We start from the raw sequence: 22,022 nt of genomic DNA, 5'->3' as shown, positions 1-22,022 counted from the left end.
TCAGCACAGTAATAGTACTGGAGACAAGCCCTGAGTCTCAGTGTCTCTGGGCTTAAAAGGGTTCTGAGCACTTCATCCTCTACTTCCCCCGTGGTACTCTTTAATGTTGGAGCAGAGGCTTCAAAGTGATGGGGAGCCTAATCACTGATGCCTATGTTATTATGAAACCATGGAACCTATAAAGAAGAGTAAGGACCACAGACCCTGCAGTGAGCATTCTTGACCCATAATCAAAATACTTATGCTATTTAAACATGATAACCAGTAGAATTACTGCAGACAAGAAGTATGTTATTATGTATATTGCCATACCACTTTATAGTCTTAGGCAAGACAGAACCCTATTGTATTAGACGCTATGGATGCAGGGAACACAAACTGTTCCTGCCATGAAAAAGGATATTGATTGATTACTATTACATCTAGTAATGGAATGGGTAACACTTTTAAGACTTACCTGAGTTTTTGGCTGTCCATAGCCTGTATAACCAAAACCATCAAATATAGCTGCTGCATCAGATTTCCATTTTAGAAAGTTTCTCGAATCTCTGTGTTCTGTTGTTTAAAGTAATTGGTATCAAAAGCTGTCTCAGTCTTTACTTTTTAAGTCTTGCAATAATTAATTTACCTGCAAATTCTCAGAAGAAAAAAAACATTACTCAAAGTTCTGTACTTTTTTAGGGAAGATAAAATACATATTTTTCATATATATTAAAAACTGAATTTCTATGTTAAGTGGAACTCAACTTCAGTGGTGTCTCTGCAGTTTTTATGTGGAGCTATGTTGTCAGTCTTTCATATACTTACATATTTCATATACTTAACTTAGTTTCAGTGCAAATTCTGAACCTACATATAAAGTGGTTATTCATGCATTGGATTCAGGAAAGGCCCTTCATGCATTGGTCATCATCTTGATGTGAACATGCATAGCATGGTCACTCATGGGCTTTTTGTAATGAAAATTAATCAAACATATTATGGCTAGGGACAAGGAACTACAGCCCTGTGTTTTGTTACCCCCAAGTGGAGATACAGAATTTGTATCTTCTGCTATTACCTGTACAGGACAAACATGTAAAGTCCAATTACACATGCTTTGTACAAGTCAAGGATTTTTCACTTGGTATCTATCTTGCATTGTTTGATATAGTGAAAAGTCTTCTCCTTTGAAATGGTATAAAACTGTTAAATTTCTTCAGGGTAGTCAGACTTTTATGTACTGTTGGCTAATTCATCTATGTTAATCCTTTTGGAATGCAGCACTTTACAACTACCAGGTTAGTAAGAAGTGCTACATTCCAAAAAGATTACTCCCTCTTTCCTCTGCTTAGGAGGAGTGGTGGGGTGTAGAGAGGGGTAAGGGACCTGGTGATGGTGGTGAGAGCTTTATTTGGACAAGAGAAGTTTTTATGTTGTATTGTAGTGACCACCAGTGATGGTACTGGGATAGAAGAATGTTACAATTTTTATTATTAAACTGGCTTAGTTAAAGAAGCAGATGCATGCAGCCATACCATTTGAGCCACTGGAATATAGCTACTATTTTTTATAATGTAGATGAGAAGAGAGGACTGCTGCAGAACTCTCCCTAAGAGGAAATGAGTTGGCTTGCAAGTGCGTCAGCTGCTTGTTGTGTTTGTGACTTTTACACAAAGTGCATCTTGTAAAATTCATCAATGTCATTCTTGATGCTAGCAAGACTCTCAAGTCTCTCTCCTCTATGCTCTCTTCACTCCTTTTTCATGAAGAAACTTCTGGTTGTGTACTTATTTACCACATTATTTGAGAGTAAACAACTGTCTAGTAGATGTAAGGATCTGAGTTACAAAATGATGGCGTTGGAATACCTGTCATATGCCTTGTCCACAGGTGACATAACTTTCCAAAACACAAACTAGTTTGAATACCATTTCAGTTTGAATCAGTATTTTTTGTGAATGTCTGTTCATTTGTCTGTCTGTTTACGTATGGCTCTACAGATGTGTGTTATGACTGCTTTCGTTCACCTGAGAGTCCGAAGCACGCCTTTACAGTTACACTATCCTTATTCCCATTACAGTGACTATACTGTGCTCCTGTGTGCCTATGCTCCTGTGTTTCTACCACTTCACTATTAGCTGTCAATCGCACAAAGGACCACCTCTGCATTCCCTTCCCATCCCACCCCACTTACCCCCTCTCCCCTTCTAGCTCCCCCTCTTGATTCCTCAGTCATTTCACTCATTACTATAATCATCACTGTTGTGGTCATCTCCATCATTGTTGTTGTTGCTCTCACTGGCTCTCCCGCCTTTGAACAGTCTGTGCCAGGCTTTTCTTTTCCATATGATCTCTGCCATCTCCTTCTCAACAATTTCTACTGATTTCCTGTAGTATCCGTGCATCTCAGTCCAATTTTGACACAGTCCTCGACTGAGAAGTGTGCGTGCCTGTACATGAGCAGGTTCCTAATCCTCCACGAGGCGTTTCGAAGCAGGAGATGAAATGGTACTCAATAAAAACTTCAGAGCTATAGTTGTCACCCCTTTGCCAATCAGTAGCAGATTTCAGGACCCTGCCTGTTGGTTTCCCATGGGAGGAAATTAGAGTCTGGCTATCTTGCTGCTCTCTAGATTCTTTTTCAGAACTTGGTGTAATTCCTTTGGATCTTTTATTGGATAGATCTGATTTCTGCAAGTTTCTCTACTACATGCTCCATCTCAGTGAGGCAGGAATACCAGCTTATAATTTCCCCTCTTTAAAACTCTAATGCAATTCTGTGCTATTTAAATATTGTGTATGTGAATAGTACGAATATTTTTGTGTGACTTAAGAGAATCTGCTTCCCTTCCAACTTTGCCCACAAGGTAAAAGTTCTGTTCTCTAAACTCCAGCTGGTGTTTCATAGATTTAATTCAGAGTGTGTAGGTAGGCTAGAACAGAAGTTACAAAAGTATTTCATGTTATTGTTCAAATGTAGGGGCTCATTGAAAGACCATAATGCAAGAAACATGAACAGACCAAGAATAAAACTTATAAGCAGGAAATTGGCCCCATGCTTCCCATGTAATTACTTTTAATGTGTAGTAAGTGCAAAATATTCCATTTTCACTGTTGAATAAAGTACTGTGTACCACCTGCAGGATAAAAGTGATCATATGGGCACTAAGGGTTGAATAGCTAATACCTTGTAAACTAATGTGAATTTTACTTCACCCTAACTTTCCTGTGTAGACAAGATCTTGGACTTGTTTGCTTCAAGGTTGAACAGACTCAAGGGTCCTTATCTATACAGTGACCTGAAAGGCATAGAGAAAAGATGCTCTTCCTTGACCTCCAGAGCTGGTTTGTGTTCCCTCTCACTCTTCTTGATAACAGAATAAGCAAGAGTGATAGTAATTGTCCCTGTCTTCCCTTTGGGCTGTAGTTCTCATTTTTAAGCCAGATGCAAACCAAACCTTAATTTGCAATGTCTTTTGGTTTAGAAATTGAAAAAGAGCATTTGCATGCTCAAAGAAAATGTAAACATGGTCTCTGAGAAGGTTATTTTTTTTCCTTTTCTTCTTGGAAGAAATCAACACATGAAGCGCATAGAAATATGCAGACAAAATTAAGATATTCATATGAATCAAGTAAATGTAAGCTGTAAAATTTAGGCATGAGTTGGAGTTACTGCAAGATGACTTGTTTATGGGTCACAATCTCAACTGATTTTCAGCCTATTTAAATATGATGAGCCAGAAAAGAATTCAGCTCATTGCTATGTACCAGTATTTTCCCTGTTATTAAGGAGGGCATCATTTAGAAATCTGTTACTCTAACTGGATGCCTGCTTGGAGCCTGAATTTTGTCCTCCAAGAATCAGTAACGGCATTCAAGTCTTTGAGGTTTGTTCTCTCTGGTTTTTGTAAAAATCTGCATTTCCCCATTAATTGCTATCACCTCTGAGACAAGTTTTAGAAATGATTATGTTTATCCATGGATCCACAGTAGTACAGGAGAAGATGATTATCAGAACTGATTCAGCAAACATGGTAAACATTAACAACTTTTCTTGGAATGCAAGGGTAGGCTTTTTGCTCTCCACTTACATTTCCACCAGATATTAAAAGGGTATTCAACTTGTGTCTGAAGGTGGCATTTTAAGTTTTTTACTGCCTAATAGGGCTCTGTGAAGCTTTGGCCCCTGATACAATACAGCAGAGATTTGCCCCAATTAGGTGGCCGAATCTCCAGATCCAAATTGATTCAGAGGACCCTTTAATCTCTACAAATCAAATCGGAACCCTCCAAATTGATTCAGAGAGATGCGGAAACATCTGGAGATTCAGACATAGACACAGCTTTAAATGTTTTTCTGCATACCTCTAGGTAGTAGGCGGCTCATGAATGCTGCAGTGTTGGGGCACATGGAGTGTCCCACAGAAGCACAGGGGGCCCCCCAACACGCTCGGTAACAGACACGCAGGTGGACCACAAGCCATTCTGGTCCACTTCCAGGTCTGCCAGAAAGCATGCTGGAGACCCCCCTGCACCTCCCTGGCTCAGTGACTGGTGCCTCCTGGGTCTTGGGGGGCACCCAGGGTCCCCCTGCTGCTGATCGCCGAGCCAAGGGGGCATGGAGAGGCTGTGCGTCCCCTGGTGGACCTGGAAGTGGACTGGAACTAGTACTGGTCCACTTCTGGGTTCACCACCAAGCACGTAGGGGGGGGATGCTGCATTTGCCCCTCCATCGCAGCATACATGAGCTATGCCTGGTACCTTGAGGTATGTAGAAAAAACATATAAAGCTATGTCTATGTCTGAATCGCTGATTCTCTGAATTGGCATTGAATCTTCAGATTTGAGTTTGGCCAAATCAAATCAGGGACAGTGATCCAAATCAATGGATCGAATCACTGTCCCCAATTTGGGCTGAATCTGAATCCGAATTGAATAGGGCCTATTTTGCACACCCCTACTGCCCAATGATCTGGTTTAAACAAAAAGCCCAAACAACAGGATGGGTTAAATCATGCATCTCAACTAAGATGGTTGGGCAACTTGCATTCTCAACTGGAAAATTGCAGAGATTTGATAAGCAAAAAAGGTTGAAAATTACATTAAAAAATTTGCAGAGCAGTGGCTTTGCTTTCAAGTAAAAAGTAGCCATCTAATTTGTGGTAGATATAACTTTTTGCGAACATATTTTACAGCAAATTTTATCTTATGATCGGGCACATGAGACTTGCATACGTGTGTATATAAAGCTCTTCCTCCATCCCAGGAATTGGAACCATCTGAACAGCAATTTCCGTGACCTGATGGACATACAGTAATCTAAAGAGCTGTGGCAATTCACCCGGCAATTACTAAAACACCTTTAGCTTTGCTGGCTGTCCCGCATATTAAATTGACTAATTCTTCAAAGTTTTTAGCACAAAGTGATTGAAAACTATCACTGACTTAATATTTAGTTGGCTCCCAAAGCTGTAAAGCATGCCCAGGGTAGTATTTCCAAGCAGAGGTCTAAAGGCTCATTTGGAGTTTAAGGTCTGATCTCTTCATAGTAGATTGTCACGGAAAGGCAAGGAAATGTACAAGTAGAAATAATATTTTCAGTTCCTGCACTGCACCCTAATGGAGCTTCTCTGGAAATGATCCAAAGCCTTCAACAGTGTTAGATTTGAATCAGGACTGGGCAAAGGACAGGTTTTCGTTTCCATGGAACTCTTGGTTAAAGGAGACAAAGATCCACGGGAGTCCCTCACAGACTAAATTTTAAAACATGCTTCAAGTCTGCTTCTTTTAATAGGGCTATTTTTGACTGTCTTTACCTTCCTTCCACTTGCTTTAATTTCGTTTCAGTTTTTGTTTTCCCTTTTCCCTTTACAAGTTTGGAATTGATTCCTTTGTGGATAGGAATAGGGTGGTTTTTTATGGTGGCTATTGCAGTTTATTCTGTACAAGATGCATTTAATGCTGCCTGGTTCTTTTAATTTTATTTTTGCATTTGATTTTTACTGTATGAAGCTTACTGCAAAACAAGTTAACCCTTTATAAATGCTTCAATACAATGTAAGGTTGAATGTAGACAGGTGCTGCATATTGCCATTTTTGTGAGTAGTCTATTTTCCTGAGTGTTGCTGTAAAATCCAACCTTTGTATGCTTTTATCTGGAGATACTATAGTCATTTCTTACTGTTCATTTGGCCTCACATTTCCTTATTTCAACACAAACCATTTACCTAATTTAGTAGCTTTAGTAAGTAACAATTACTTAGTTACAAATTATCTTGCTGTGCAGCCCCAATGTTCTGTTATAAAATGCTAAGATTTATCATTGTTTGCTAGCTGCTGTGTGAGCTTGGATAAGAAACATTAGCAACTACCTTGGAAATGCTTTCCTAAGGGGAAAAAGCTGCTTTAGGAGAATTTGGTGTGTGAAATGGGTATAATATATGAAAATTTATGAAAATAAGTATGAAATGTACATGTCACATGGAGTCTAACATGGGAATCTTTTTCTAATATAACTGTAGGAGGATAGAGGGTAGTAATAAGCTTGCTTTAAACTTTATAAGCTCTTTCTATAAAATAGCTGAAACACTCACTCACTCACTCACTCACTCACTCACTCACTCACTCACTCACTCACTCACTCACTCACTCACTCACTCACTCACTCACAAAATATATTTAAAATTGATATTTTCTTCTTTCTAGGAATGATGATGCCGCAGTATAAACTCTCTCAGAATTCCATGCATGGTAGTCCTGCATCTTCCAATTATCAACAAACCACTATCTCACATAGCCCTTCCAGGTAATGCAGTGTCTAAAGCTGGGGTCCCAGATTCAATTTTGTGGTAACATTTTGGTGCATATATGTGGGCTAGAGAAAAGTTAATTGACCAGAAGCAAATTATTTGTTCTTGTTTGATTTACAAGTGAGCTTCTTTAAGAGGACCAAGTCTAACATGGCTTGTGTGGACATTTAAAAAACACCCTGTTTTAGTGAACTAATTTGCACTTAAATACATATGCACAATTTTGGGGAATTTTTCCTACCTATTACTTCACTTTGCAACTCTGCCAAAGGATGTTGATAATTTGGCCTAATGTCTCTATGTTTTTCAATTCACCACTCCCATACTGAGAAGGTATTGGTGGTAGCTATGGTAGACTGAAGAGATTCCTACATGTTTGATGGTGGCAGCAGAGACCAGAGGTATAGAAAACAGGGAATAAGCCTTATAGGACTGTTTTGGGACTGTGGCAAAAACAGGTCAAAGGGTTGCTGAGAATAGGATGGACTAAAGTATCTATGTCCAGTCATGGAAGACTGTCCTGCTTAGCTCAGCCCTCTCTAGCTGTCTTTATCCTCTCTGACCTTCAGTAAGCAAGCTATTTCAGTCTGGAAGCTTCTCTTAACTCAGGGAGGTGTCAGCTGTGAGAAGATTCTGTATGCTATCAGAGCCTCTGGGCTTATGGTTGATACCTGTGGCCTGTAATTAACAAATCTCATTACATTTTTTCTAAGCCTTAGATTTTATTTGGCATTGTACCTTAGTTAATTTAATTTTATTCTTTTTTAACTAAAAAAAATCTTCAGTCCTTTGAGAGAGACTTTCAGTTAAAAGTGATGTCAAGAAAGGCTTTGAAGATTTTAAACAGACTTTGGTTTTGAATAATACTTGTTTTTATTAAGGCTACTTGGTACTTAGCCTTCATTAAAAAAAATTTGGTCCAAGTAAAAGTAAATGATAGGATGTTTACCATTTTAAATGTTAAATTATGTATTTGTAGATTTACAAGTTAATTAAACTGACTTGAGCAAGAATAAAAGTAATTTCAGTCTAAAACTTGAAAGTTTTTTGTTTTGTACATTCCATTATTAATTCCTGATAATGCATTGTTTCCTATGCTCTCGGTAAGTTCATAACAAGCTATTGATTTCCATTATCAAACAATATTTTGATGGGAGGAAGTGTTAGGGTTACAGCTGCACTCTACAACGAGAATGAGGATTAGTTTACCCATTAAAGTAGAGAAAGCTTAGAAGAAAATTGTAGACTTACTATAATGCATAACTAAATAATCTAAAATGATTTACAAAACAAACTCCCCATTCATTTCACTCCTCTATTGGGCTTATCTAGGACTTGTAGGACCAAATGTGGTATTTTTGGTTGTTGCAAGTTGTGTGCAGACCACTACCAAATCTCTCCCTGACTCTTTATTTTTGGTTGTTTTGTATGCGTCTTTATAAGATAGTCCAGTATGTACTGAATCAGTGGGAGAATTTCAGTAGCTTTCAGTAGATTTTGGATCAGGTCCTGTTTGGCTAACACCCTGTTCTAGCTTTTAATTTTAATTGGATAAAGTTCTGTGAAATTTTATTGAAATATCCACATGTGGAGTATATAGAATACTTGTTTTTTCAGGACTTGAAAGTTAAATGTGATCTTTTCATTTATGTCTGTTTAATAATCTATTAGTAAGTTTGGAAATTATACAAATTATTTTAGCAAAAGTTTATACATTTCTGTAATAACTAAGTTGGAAATTGAACAACTACTTGCTTAGTTCCAGGTATATGAAGTACTTAGTGCTTTTATCCCCTTTTTAGTTTTGATTATTGTGGTATAATAGTCTGAGACTTACGTTATAAATGAATTGGAGAATGTGCAGATAATATTGCCAGAAATGTTATTCTTAAGTGCTTCTTGATTCAACTGGATTGCATGATTAAGCTTATAAAAGTGTTTAAAATACCTACATTGCTTTTTTCTTTCTTCTAATTTGTGAATTTCTTGGATTTTGTTTTCAGCCGGTTTGTGCCACCACAGACAAGCTCTGGTAACAGATTTATGGCACAACAGAATAGCCCAGTGCCTAGTCCATATGCTCCTCAAAGCCCTGCGGGATACATGCCATATTCACATCCTCCAAGTTACACACCACATCCCCAGATGCAACAAGGTAATAGTCCTTCTGTATGCAGAAGTCTTGTTAACTTTTAACTCTACATGGATATTTCACAGATGTTTAATTATTTTCAAAAAATCCCATCCTGCCCACACTATTCATGAAGAAACTTGAGTAAAGTTAGTAGGATCTGTGTGCAAGTAAGCCAGGTTTATGCTACAAAATATTGCAGACACATCTATATAGATTAGGTATGAAAAATGCTGCAGTGTAGCTATTCTAGCAAAGCCATCATAGTGCAGAGTGTACCAAGTGTGCAATAGTTTTAACAAAGATAGTGGAATACCTTTTTAAAAAAATGGATTTGTACCCTAGTTTGATTTATTTAAAATATAGCAGAAAAAAGTCTTCATTTGAGTGACTTAGATTGTTCTGAAAAGACTTTTGAAATACCTAGGCAGGCAAAGTTCTTCGAGTAGATGTGATGCCTTTTATTAAACCAACTGAGTTGTTGCGGAAAAGTTCTTAGCAGGCTTTCGGGCACAATCGCCCTTCTTCAGGCATAGGGAGTCTTCCTTGGAGTCTCATACCAGCAGAGACTCCATGTGCCTAAAGAAGGGTGACTGTGCCTGAAAGCTTGCCAAGAAATTTTTTCCAAAGACTCAGTTGGTGTAATAAAAGATATCACATCTACTCAAAGAACCTTGCCTGCCTATATCCTTAGACCAACACAGCTACAACCAAAAACTCAGTTTTGAAATACTTGTCATTACTTAGCCTAATTTGCATTTAACTGCATTTAAGTGCGAGATTGTTGTGAGTTTCGTGCCATTTATGTCATTTAGAGTTGTTTAGTTGTGCCTGTGATAGTGATGAAAAACTAATACATTTTGTATAATATTAGGGAAAGATTAGCTACCATAATAGTATATATGGGAAGAAAATGATCCTTTCACAATAGACAACCATCTTCTTAAGGAGAGAATTAATAATAATATATTTTGTAGGTATATATTTTCATAATTGTGATAACTAACAAATATATATTGTATAGATCAGGGGTCGGCAACCTCTGGCACACATGCTGAAGGTGGCACGGGCATGATATTGATTGGCACGCAGACTGCTTCCCGCCCCTTGGGGCGGGAAGAGCCATGCCCAGGTCAAGCAGCATGTGGCTGCCTGGGAACAGCCTTGTGCTGCCACTGACCCCAGCTGGGTAGGAGCCCCCCAGCCCCAGCCCCAGCCTGGCACCACCACCAGCCCCGGCCCAGTGCCACCCCAATGGCCCTGGCCCCAGTCACACGCTGCAAGTAGTCCCTGGCCCTGCCTTGGCCCAGCCCCAGCTGGCACCACCATTGCTGCCGGCTCCAGCCCAGTGCTGCTGCCGGGTCAGGGCCTGCATGGGGATGGGGCTGTGGACCTGTGCAGGCCCCAGCCCCATCCCGGCCTCTGCTGACTGCCCTGGCAGCCAGCTAGGCCTGGGCCAGGCCCCAGCCATGGTGGTGGTGCCAGCTGCTGGCAGGTCTGGCTCCAGCTCTCACCACTACCACCACCAGCCTCAGCACAGTGCCGCTGCCTGGCCAGGGCCATTGGCTGCATTGGAATGGGGCTGGGTCCCGCGGACGTGGACCTACACAGAACCCAGCCCCATCTTGGCGCTGCTGAAGGCCCCGGCCACGTGCTGCCAGCGGGCCCCAGCCGGCACCACCACCACCACAGGCCTCAGCGCTGTGTGGCTCTGGCCTCAGCCCCAGCCTGGTGCCGCTGCCTCCCCCATCCTGGTGCTGGTGATGGCCCAGATGCAGCCCCAGCCTCCTGTTGCCAGTGGGCCCCAGCCCCATGCTGCTAAGGGCCCCAGTCCCATACTGCCCACAGCCTCAGCCCCGTGCTGCCGGTGGGCCCTGGCCCCAGCCCCATGCTGCCCACAGCCCTGGTCCCAACAGGCACAGTGCCGGCACCTGCTGTCTTCCCAGAGCCTGGGGCTGGGGCTGGGAGGCAGCAGCTGTTTGCAGCCTCTTGCCTGCAGCCAGCCCAGATTTGAGGTAGCTGCTGATAGCCATGGAGCCTGGGCTGCTCCCAGCAGCCGGCTGGGAGGATGGAGGCCCTGCTGCAAGCAGCCCGGGCTCCGTGACTATCAGCAGCTACCCAGAACCTGGGTTGGCTGCAGCTGGAAGGCTACAAACAGCTGCTGCCTTCCGGCCCCAGCTGTCTCTCAGCCCCAGATCCAGCCCTGGGCTCTAGGGAGGCAGCAGATACCGGTGATGCTGCCTTCGCCACTTCTGCAAAGCAGCGTGTGAAACCCCACGTGGCAGGGCACAGCAGGGGCGCAGAAAGCTGCCTGCTGTTCTGAGCTCCCCACTGCCCTGGCCACACTTACCCTGCAGGTGGGGGCAGCAGTGAGGGTCACAACCCTGTGTGCTGCCCATGCTGCCCCCATGCACACAGGGGAAGTGTGACCTGGGCAGCGTGGAGCTTGCAGCAGCAGGCAAGCTTCCCTGTGCAGCTCCTCTGTGTGCTCCTACTCTGGGTCACACACACTGTGCTTGGGAGGGCATCAGGGCTGGGAGCGCAGTGTGTGCAAGGGCAGCACAGTGGGGAGCATCACAGGTATCTGCTGCCTCCCTGGTGCCCAGGGCCGGGTCTGGGGCTGGGAGGCAGCAGCTGTTTGCAGCCTTCCAGCTGCAGCTGGTCCAGGTTCTGGGTAGCTGCTGATAGCCACAGAGCCTGGGCTGGGGGGCAGGGGTTTTGGGTGGGAGGCAAAGGGCAAAACAAAACAAGGGCATCCTGCCACGTACTCCCTGCCCTTGTTTTGTTTTTCTGGCATGCCAGCACTCCGGCACCTTCCAAGGTAGGCATTGTGGGGTTTTCTGTGCTCCGGCCAAAAAACATTGCCTACCCCTGGTATAGATGAACATCAGAGAATACATTCTATGCCATGATACTCTAGAATGGACAATTTTCTTGATTTAATGCACTAATGATGAAAGCCCAATTTAAAAATATTTTTGGACTCGTTCATTTTTATTTTTTGTTTATTCTGCTATGCATTTCATATTACAGCCAAAATAGCAATTTGCCTTAAGATAATGTTGACTAACTATAATTTATTGTTAGTATTATTTATTGTAGTGCTTGTTAACATTTTCTTTTAAGAGGTATTGTTTTTTTCTTTTAATCTGGTCATATGAGGTTAGACTCTTTGAATTTCAGTTAAGAAATGTTTCCAAACCTTCACTTTTCCTTTCCAGTTCAATGTAATCTTTAATAAATGTTTCTATAACTGTTCAATGTTTTCAGTTTTGATCCAAAAGTATTTCGTCTGTTATCAACCCTCTTATTTACTTCTACTTTATAAATGCAAGTTCAATTTATTAAAAAAAATGCAAATTAAACAATCTTCTGTTTAAAAAAGAAAATTAATAGGTGACTGATACAATTTCAAAAATTCCTGGTAAATGTTATTTTACAGTTGTTACAACTACTTGTTGCTGAAGGAATACTGATGAGTTCAACTGATGGCTAATCTCAGTTCCAATCCATTTGTCTTGCATACGTTATCAATAACAGGTCTTAATATTTAACGCTTATGTATCTTTAAGAGTTACTTAAAACATCCATCTTCATTTCTTTTCTTATTTCAGCTTCAGTATCGAGTCCCATTGTCTCAGGTGGGATGAGGAACATACATGAAAATAAAGTTTCAAGTCAGTTGTCTGGCAATTCAGCTAATCACCATGCTGATAATACTAGACATGGCTCAAATGAAGACTACCTACAGATGGTGCACAGACTAAGTAGTGATGTATGTTATATACATATCAGTTCTTTAGATTAAAGCAAATGTTTGAAAAATATTTATCTTGTGTAACTGCCCTAAAAGCCAAGGCAAGCACTTTGTGCTGTTGATGAATTGGTGGAAAACTTAGAGGAGCTAATACATTTTAATTTTTCAGTTTTTGCTTTCATACATTGAGCAGGTCTGAATTTTCACATTTTTGAAATTACAACTCTTTCACTTGGAACCACTTGTACAGCATTTCTTTCAAATTTATGGAAAGTGAAGATTATTTTAGAGGCAACCTTTCCTGAAATACTTGGGTGATGTGAACAGTATGCGAGTCTATATAGGTAAATCAGTATTACTGAAGCCGTGCGTCCATTGCTAGTGGCCATGATGCATTTGAAACAGTCTATTAAAATGCTTTCTTGGGTAGTAAAGTGGTCTTGTCAAAAATGATGGACGTTTTGTTGGACGCTTTTTTATTCAAGATTTTGTGTAAGAAACTATAAGCTTAATTTCTTACGTGGAAACTCATTTTCCTGAGGTCAGTTCAGTTCACTTAGTGAGTGAACTTCATGCTTTAGTGACCAATCTGAAATATGCTAAATTTTATAGAGAAAGTGGACCTCTGAACTCATCCCAGATGAGTTTCTATGTTGATAATAAATTCTCCATTAAGTGAACTCTTAATTCTTCCAACAGTTTCTCAACCTTCTTGCTGAGGTTCTTTTTTACAAACTTGTCATTTAATTTCTTAGTGAATCTTTTGTGGAGTGATCTTAGGTTCTAGTTTTTGTTTTGTTTTAAGCATCAGTTATTTGAGTAGTGTTATGTTCCCTGCTGCAGATTATGAACAATATTTGAACTTGGGATGGATATTCAGGAACAAAGTAAGCCTGTGTTGCTTAAATTTAGGGCATAGTTTTATGAGCTTGCAATAGTAGGCACCTGTTGTTTATATTAGCTAATCAGTAGGCAGAACATGGTGCACGCTCTACACTTGTGATGCTTTCTGTAGTCTCCAGTGAAGTGTATGATAAATCCCTGAATAGAGTTAATTCAGTAAAACCTTGAGAAAGTAAATCAGCTGTATCACTTTCGTTAGTGAACACAACCATACAGTCAGTAATTCAGTTGTTTCCAGAATATCACTGTTTGAAAATGCTCACCAAACAAATAAGCAGTGAGCTTTTACGTAACAGTTTACATAAAATCACAAATACAGTAGAAAGCCAATATAATGCCTGCATAATATACAGCAGGAGCTGATGATCATACCACTCTGCCTCAGTGATAAAACGTGACAGTTTTTTCACATCAAAAACGTATATGTTTTCCAGAGCTAAGCTTTATTTTTAAAACTTCCTGGCTGTATTAAATCTTTTGTAAAAATTAACCAATAGACATTTTCAATGGAATTTTTAGAAAGATCTTGGGGAAAAAAGGCATTTAAAAATGATAGAAAATCAGGGTTAAAAAGGAACTTCAGGAGGTCATCTAGTCCAACGTCCTGCTAAAAGCCAGGACCACCTCCAGCTAGATCATACCAGCCAAGGCTTCATCTACCTGGGTCTTAAAAACCTCCACAGATGGAAATTCTACAGCCTCTCTGGACACCCTGTTCCAGTGCTTTACCAGCCTCATAATGAGAGAGGTTTTTTCTTAATATCTAACTTAAATTCCCTTGCTTCAACTTGAGACCATTGCTCCTTGTTCTGTCATCTGCCACCACTGAGAACAGACTAGCTCTCTCTTCTTTGTAGCCACCCTTCAGGTAATTAAAGGCTGCTATTTAATATCTCTAATAATATTTATAGTCCAAACATTGGAGAAATGTCTTAAGCTATAAGAACCTGATAGCAATGCTAACCAGAAAAAGAAATAAACTAAACAGCTAACTAAACAGACAATTGCCAAATCAGTTAAATAGACAGTAGACTGGCTTATTCTCATTTTCCAATCTGCCTGGACACATCCGAGGTAGAAAAAAAAATAGTGAAAATATGTTACAATTTTAAAATCATTGCATTTTAGCCTAATATAAGAGCTACAAATTAAAAAAAATAAATCAAGTTCAATAAAGTCAACATTTTAGAGATTTTCTTAATTAGAATGTCCTGTTTTTACACGTATTATTGTCTGAAAAAATGTATTTGGTGCTGATGCCTTTTGTGCTTCATGGCTCCCTGGATGATGATTTAAAAAAAATCTGTGTAAAATTCTCAGCAATTTTTGTGGTTGAGAAAAAAGTGTTGGCAGTATATTTTTATATAATATTGCAGTTTGACCCTTGGAATGAGCACAGTCATAAATGAGAATTACGACATCGTATAAATTATGTACAAGATAGATTGAGTCTTTCATTAAAGACTATTTCCCTGCTATTGCTGTTTTTTTCTATAGTTCTTTTTCCTAGTCTTATGTTATAATTGCTTTAAAAAATAATAGGTATAGGGACAGTTCTAAATTTTGAACACTTTACTAATCTTTTGTATTATAACATTTCATAAGTTTTGAAGTGCATGCTTCACACTTATATTCATATTTAAGGCCCCTTTCCAGTAAGACACTTAGTACTTGTCTGGATTTAGGTACGTGCCTAAAGTTGCTTTTCTAGTGTCACGTTTGATTGGACAGTTTTCCGAATTTGCCAGAATTAAATATTCATACTCTAGAAGGATTAACGTGATATGTTTCAGTATGTAGACTACTGATTTCATTGTGACTTAAAATTAAACCAAATAATCAACACTGGTTGTGTCAAAGCTACAAAGCACAATGCATGTTGGAAAAAATGGAAAGAAGGAAATCCAAATATTAAGAGAATGAAAAATATTAAGAAAAAGGCAGCGTGATGCCTTTTAGATAACTGGTAATACAGTTAGTTAGACCAGCGACTAGACCAACTTTTAACTCTCTTCGCTAATTTTTTTCTTATTTGAGTTTAACTTCACTGTTTAAAAGAATGATCCTTTCTCAAAGTGAGGGTATTTATAGAAATAAAAGCCAAAAAGTTTTTTTTTTTTTTAATGCGGGTACTTTTTTTGAAAACGCAAGTGTGCTTTTTCTTTCCTGTACTTGGAAAAAATAAAAATAAACTAAGGTTGTTGCACTGTAGAAATTTACCCAGTATTCTAGTAATAAACCTGTGTATATATGCATTCTTTTGTCCAGCAGAGGGCTCTACTATTTTTCATGAATGAAACAAACATAAAGAAAAAAGTTAAATGAGAAACTGAATGAAGTCTTTTTTTTTTCTATTTAAAGATAGTGTGTGAAAAATATGAAAGTCAAATTTAATGTCATGTTTGTTTACACAACTTAAAAATTGTATTGGCAATTTCTGTATATCTGGTTAATGGGTATTTGTATTACCAGGAAAGCTACCAAAAATTTTCAGGGATCATGTTGATTTATGCAAAACTATTAATTGAACAATGTTATATTGGTTTGTGAAGTTAGGAATACATTTTTATTTATTATTTGCATGTTCTAGTTATAGGTTTTTATTAGCGCTCTTGATTTCATTTCAAAATATTCTCTCTGGAATGGCCTCAATTGCAAGTAGCCTTATATATTTAAATTTTGTACTAGTAATTGTCCTCTGATATACTTTTCAGTATTATGTTTATTGCAGGTCTTTTTAAGCTAGTGTTCTTGCTTGTAATATACATTACCATCACTGTTTTTTAGGATGGTGATCCTTCCATAAGAAATGCTGCATCGTTTTCTTTAAGATCACCACAGTCGGTATGCTCTCCAGCTGGAAGTGATGGAACCCCTAAAGGTACTCTTACAGTTAACACACATTGAATGTATATATTTAGCTCTTATTTTTCATAGTTATAAAGAACAGATGACTTAAAGCTACGTAGTTTGATCTAATTAGTATTCTGCGTTCAGGTAAAACCAAAGAATTTAGACATATGTAATGATATTTTTAATCAAGAATTTATTTTGATCCCCTGTTAACTGGAAATCTGTGGATGTCCAAAATTTGACCTAAGGTATTTTAAAATACTACTATATCTTTAGGATATCAGGATTCTAAACCCCTTCCACACTGTAGATTAAAATGTATTCTAACAGTCTTATTTGTTCTGTTTGACGCAATTGAAAAGCACTGCATATGTTGAGATTTTAGTCTGCACAAAAATGTCATAGCATAAGATAGTTATTGTATCAATTACAATCTAACAAATTGTGTTTATGTAACGTAATATTATGTTGACTAAAACTGTTTAATCTCTAGTGTGGATGAGGTTTAAACATATTATCTGATAGGAGTAAAAGGAAATTTCAGTAAAAAAAAAAAAAAAAAGCTCCACCCTTCAAAAATAATTCTTTATACCAAAATCCAAAATGTACATCCCTGTCTTTGATTTTGTAACAGTAATTAACTAAGAAATGAGAAGTGGAGTACGCAGTTTTGGTGAAGAGTGGAGGATGATGTCAAATTGTTCATATTTTTGTGTACACCGTGTCTGGACAGAGCAAAAATGGTTTCTTCTGCTTGAGAATTAGTGTAGCATAAAGCATGTTTAACTGTTTGCCATGTAGAGCAGGTGGGGTGTTGAGAGAGTGCAAAGGATGGAACAGAGAAGGGATCCAGACATTTGCTAAAATGATTTTTCCAGTTCATTGTGATATACAGTTGTCTTGGGACGAGTAAAGGTGGAGGAGAGAGAGGCCTTCAGTGCATGAGTTGTTTGTGGCCTTGTAGAAACTGCAGCATAAAGAATTTATAAAACCTTGCGCTAGGTGGCAAAAATTGGTGCCTTTATGAAATGCAGAGTCCCCATCAGCAGAGCTGTTACTGTTAGTTAAGTCTAGTGGTTCCAGGAGACCTCACCACAGAAACAGTTGTCACATGCCAAGAATTTTCAAATAACTTAGTTGATGAAATTCCTTCCTATTGAACGTTTAAGGTAGAATCATACAGAGTGACTTGTTTTAATCAGTTGTAATTTCTTATTGTTGTGGAAGTACTGGCAGACTTTCTGGATTATACCTGTATATTGGATCCATCCCTCTCTTGGTTGATAAAGTTTAGATAGAAAATACTTAGTAACTGGTGGAGGGCATTTTTAAGTAGTTATGATTTTAAACCTTGATTGAGACACCAAGTCTTAATACTGAGAGTCTTGTCAAATGCTGCTCTCACTTTTTCTTGTGCTTTCTTGCTCTCTGCCTTTTAGCTAAACATAAGGACAAGGGAAAAAATAATTACAATATTACTTGGACCCTCATAATCCCAACCGTCTGTTTTTGGCTGGGTGTAATATGAAAACTGATCGACAGATCTAGTGATGAGTGAACATTGAATTTCACATTTAAGTTTTTTGATTTTATATTTACATGACAACATTTTAATGGATCAAACTTTAGCAGAGTTAGAGAAAGTTGTTTCCACAATAAACTGTAGTTTTGCTTTGGAGGACTGAAAAAAAGTAGCATCAGGCATGTAGTCATCAGCCCAGACATGAGAGGTACTCAATGGCAAAACATTCTTAGATGTTAATGTTCCCATCACTGTTCAGTGAGCACCACCCAGAGTTTGTATATCTATGTTCATAACACCTTTGTGGGGCAGGGCAGCAGTACTATCACCATTTTGTACATGAGGAACTGAGGAATTAGTCCCAGTTCCTCAGAATCATTTAGACATCTAACTCCTGTTGCTTTTGAAGTAGACAAAGTGACTTCCCATGGCCAGAGGAAGTCTGTGGCAGAACAACAATTACTCATGGCGCTCACAAATCAGTAGCTGCCTCCGTGATTCTGGACCATCCTTCATCTCTTAAGCTTTGTGTTCCCACTCAACCTAAGTTTGCTAAAAAGTTTACAAAAATCTTGGTGATCCATTCGTCTATTTATTGATCCTGGGCTGTAGGTTTAAGGTTTACAGCTTTGCAGCCTTTGGTCCAGGATTTGTAAAACCATACAGAAAAATATGTAGTGTTAATTTTTGTAGTTTTGACTTGGAGATAACACTGAACTCTGTATACTTCACTGGAGCTGGTGTTCAATGTTTTGTTATGATAAAACTTAACATGATGGATGTACAAAAGTAACACTTGTAGGCTGGGGGAGATGTATAAAAGAAATAAGTTATATCTGCTCTTTTGATTGTGTTTTCCACTTAATCCAACGGATTAATTTTTTTTTGTTAAGATATGTTTGGAAGCATATCTCATACCACAAATACCAGAGGTAGTTCTCATTTGTCCATGAGGGCCTGTGGCTTTTTCATAATTTTTCTGGTTTTGGTTTAGATTCTTTCTCCAACCAGACAAATGAAGCAGTTTTTACCTGTTAACTTTCCTACTTTTAAATTTTGAAGCAGTGGTAAAAAGTATTTTCCTTTCATTCATTAAACAGACAATATTCCAAATAGGATTACTCATCTGGTTTTCTCCATTCATTTCTTTTGCTCCTACCTAGAATGGCAGTGTCAAACACAAATGTTCCATTTAGTAAAGGATGTTTTCTGGAGCTGTTTAATGTGGGGAACACTGCTACAGTTGTTTCTAGTCTCTGGTCACTCTACCAAGAGACAGGGGCTCAGAGTCTCTATGACTTGTCAAACTTTTACATGCGCCTGTCTTTTATATCAGCTGTGAAACCTCTGAGTACACCTTTTCAAAGGTCACCACCAAATTTTTTTAACCGGCCTGCTCTTATGAGCTAATGACCTGTTCAGATTATGTTGAAAAACCTATCTCAAAACTCTATCTTTAAAGGGAAAAATTCCAGGGTATTACCTGAGGATATTCATAAAACGAGAGTCATAATTCTAATATGCAGCTGTTTTATGTAGAACGTTTCATGTGGAGATTTCAAGGGTTTACAAATGAGCATGTTTTCAAGTTGTTAACTGCAGGGAATATTCCCTTATACTATCTTCAAGCATTTTTACTGGCATTTAATAAGACAGGCCAGAACTCATGATACATTTCTTCTGTGGACTAAAACCCAAAACAGAACAGTCACATTGTCTTACTATATGTCTCTCTCTCCCAGAAAAGGTTTTAAGAAAGAATATGTTCTTGATCCTGACCTCTGCCACAGTTGTAGCCTTTTCCACAAAGAGTCTTTTGAATATAACTGCTCTGAGTCAGAGGAGCAGGACAGGATTTTTTCCTCACATGTGAATTCCTGGGGAGGGCAGTGGTGTTCACTATAGAACATTGTGAGCGATGATGGAGAACAGATATATTAGTAAGCAAAACAGAATTTGTTCTCCTCCTGTCTCTTTCCTTATCTTATTTCTTCCTTTTCCCTAATAATTTATTTAGTGGGAAGCATTAGTGCATTCTGCAGGAAATTATATTCTACAAGCTACGGTCAATAAAATCTGCCTATTGCCATAAGAACAATTTTAGCATTTGCTTCACTTATATAATAATAAAAAGAAACATCTAAAAATCTCTGGCTGTCCGAGATGTGGAGATATTAAACAGGGTAGCTTAAAAATAAAATTCCAAATGAAGATTTTAACTTCCATTATAGTAAATCTCTTCAGATCTTCTGACATTGATGGACCTGGTTTATTTGAAAATATCATTCAGCTCCTTTTTATCATGAATTTCTCTGCTTTGCCTTTAGAAATTACCATTACTTATACAAAATATTTCCTGTGCTATGACTATCACCTCTCTCCCTTCAAGAAAGTTTTGGAACTCCTAACAGCCTAGCCATGAAGCCTAAGGATCCATGTATACCCATGCTAAGACAATTTACTCCTGAGTCTCTCATCCCTAGGGATCTGTCAGGACACAAAACAGAGCAACATGTGCTTGCTTCAGGCACATGAGTTTGTAATCTACTTAAAGAAAAAATTTCCTGAAAACTTTTTGGAAGATCATTTCACTATGAGTCAAGACAGACACAGAGTCAAGAGTCTTTCAAATACAGAAAAATTTTGACAAGCTCCTGGTGTTGATCTTACATGCTGCAGGATGAATGAACAAGTATTACTGATCCATCTTCATCTGTTTGAAGTGGTCTTCTGGTTTCTAGGCATAGGGAATACTCTGGGCAACACAGCATGCGAGAGTGTTTCAAGAATTCCTCTTAGGAGCTGGGAACAAATTCCAACAAGAGATGCAAAACAGTGAAGATATCATCAGAGTGATCCATTATTTCTATTGATGGAAACAGGAAACCAACATAAAGATAGGATCATCTCTGCACAAATCTGAATCCTAAATTAATGTTTTTCAGGATTTTGAAATGGACAGGCCTAGTGTTTCACAACAAAGACAATATGACCAAGCCAGACTTTAGAACATCAACTTAGCGATAAATAATCAACATAATTATTCCCAAGATCATTTGAGAAAAGAATGTATTGGAGTTCAGTTAGAAAATGACAGCTATGATATATTGAGGGGTAGCAACAAGAAATTTAAATCTAAATGGGAAAAGTATGTTTATTATCTCCTGGGCAGAAGCTCACTTGGTCCCTGTTTAGATGATTGACAGAAAAGTGGTACTGAACACAAAAGCCTTCTGAATTGACAGGCAGACCACAAACATAGTTCTTGAACCTTGAGGTAGTCAAACTAGTGTCTGGAGCGAATTAACTAAGCCACTATTCGGTGGTCCATGTTCACATTCAGCTGTAATATAAAAGATCATAAATGGGAAGCGGAACAGATATAACAAGAAAAAGTTGTTTACAAACTGTGAACTCGTTTTTTGTAAAATTTCTCCCACACATAATCCCTTCTTCTCCATATTGCAAGGAGTAGTGACTATGATAAAAGGAGGCCATGATTGCCATCCTTACCCCAAACTTGACAGGAAGGCAGCTGTACTCAGAGAATGAGGATACATTGTGCAAGTCTTCCTTCATTCTTTTCAGTAGACAATATCTCCTGTGATGGTACCTGCTAGGGCTGTGCAAGGCTTCAGGTGCTGATTCAGTTTGGAGGAGATTTGGCTTGATTCGGTGGCCGAATCTCTGAATACAAATCGAAACAGGGAACCAGTTAAAAGGTCCGAATTGATTTGAAGCTCTCTGAATTGATTCAGAAAAGATTCAGAGAGCTTTGGCGATTTTTCAGGCAGTACCCACCTGCTCCAGCAGGAAGCTGGACCTGGACTCAGCTGCTAAATAGGGGGCAGGGGAGGGAAGGCTGGAGGAGGGGGAAGGGGACCATGAAGGGACCCCCAGCAGGCCCCATCCCGTGCCTGCTCCTCCAGTGCCTCCTATCCTCCATGGCTGCCCTGCCTGGCCCCAGTTCCCGGTGCTTTAAAAAAAAAAAGCCCCCACTTACTGGTGCTGCCAGGCGGGGGGGTGATCCCCATTGTCCCCCACTGCCCCACACTGCATGGGGGG

The 22,022-nt window shown here is 39.1% G+C and overlaps 1 protein-coding gene across 5 annotated transcripts in view; it reads left to right on the top strand.

Moving 5' to 3' along the window:
* NIPBL (NIPBL, cohesin loading factor) overlaps positions 1-22,022 on the top strand; it is a 283,352-nt gene that overhangs the window by 149,448 nt on the left and 111,882 nt on the right. For all 5 annotated transcript variants that reach the window (XM_019517953.1, XM_019517951.1, XM_019517950.1 and 2 more), the window contains exons 5-8: positions 6,688-6,787; positions 8,795-8,946; positions 12,537-12,697; positions 16,370-16,463. In XM_019517953.1, coding sequence (XP_019373498.1) covers positions 6,688-6,787; positions 8,795-8,946; positions 12,537-12,697; positions 16,370-16,463 — 507 coding nt within the window. The remainder of the gene's footprint in view (positions 1-6,687; positions 6,788-8,794; positions 8,947-12,536; positions 12,698-16,369; positions 16,464-22,022) is intronic.

This window comes from Gavialis gangeticus, unplaced genomic scaffold (assembly GCF_001723915.1).
Source record: "Gavialis gangeticus isolate Ggan-Ray unplaced genomic scaffold, GavGan_comp1, whole genome shotgun sequence".
Taxonomy (NCBI): domain Eukaryota; kingdom Metazoa; phylum Chordata; order Crocodylia; family Gavialidae; genus Gavialis; species Gavialis gangeticus.
Note: the sequence above shows the minus strand (reverse complement) of the source record. Positions and strands in the feature narration are given on the sequence as shown.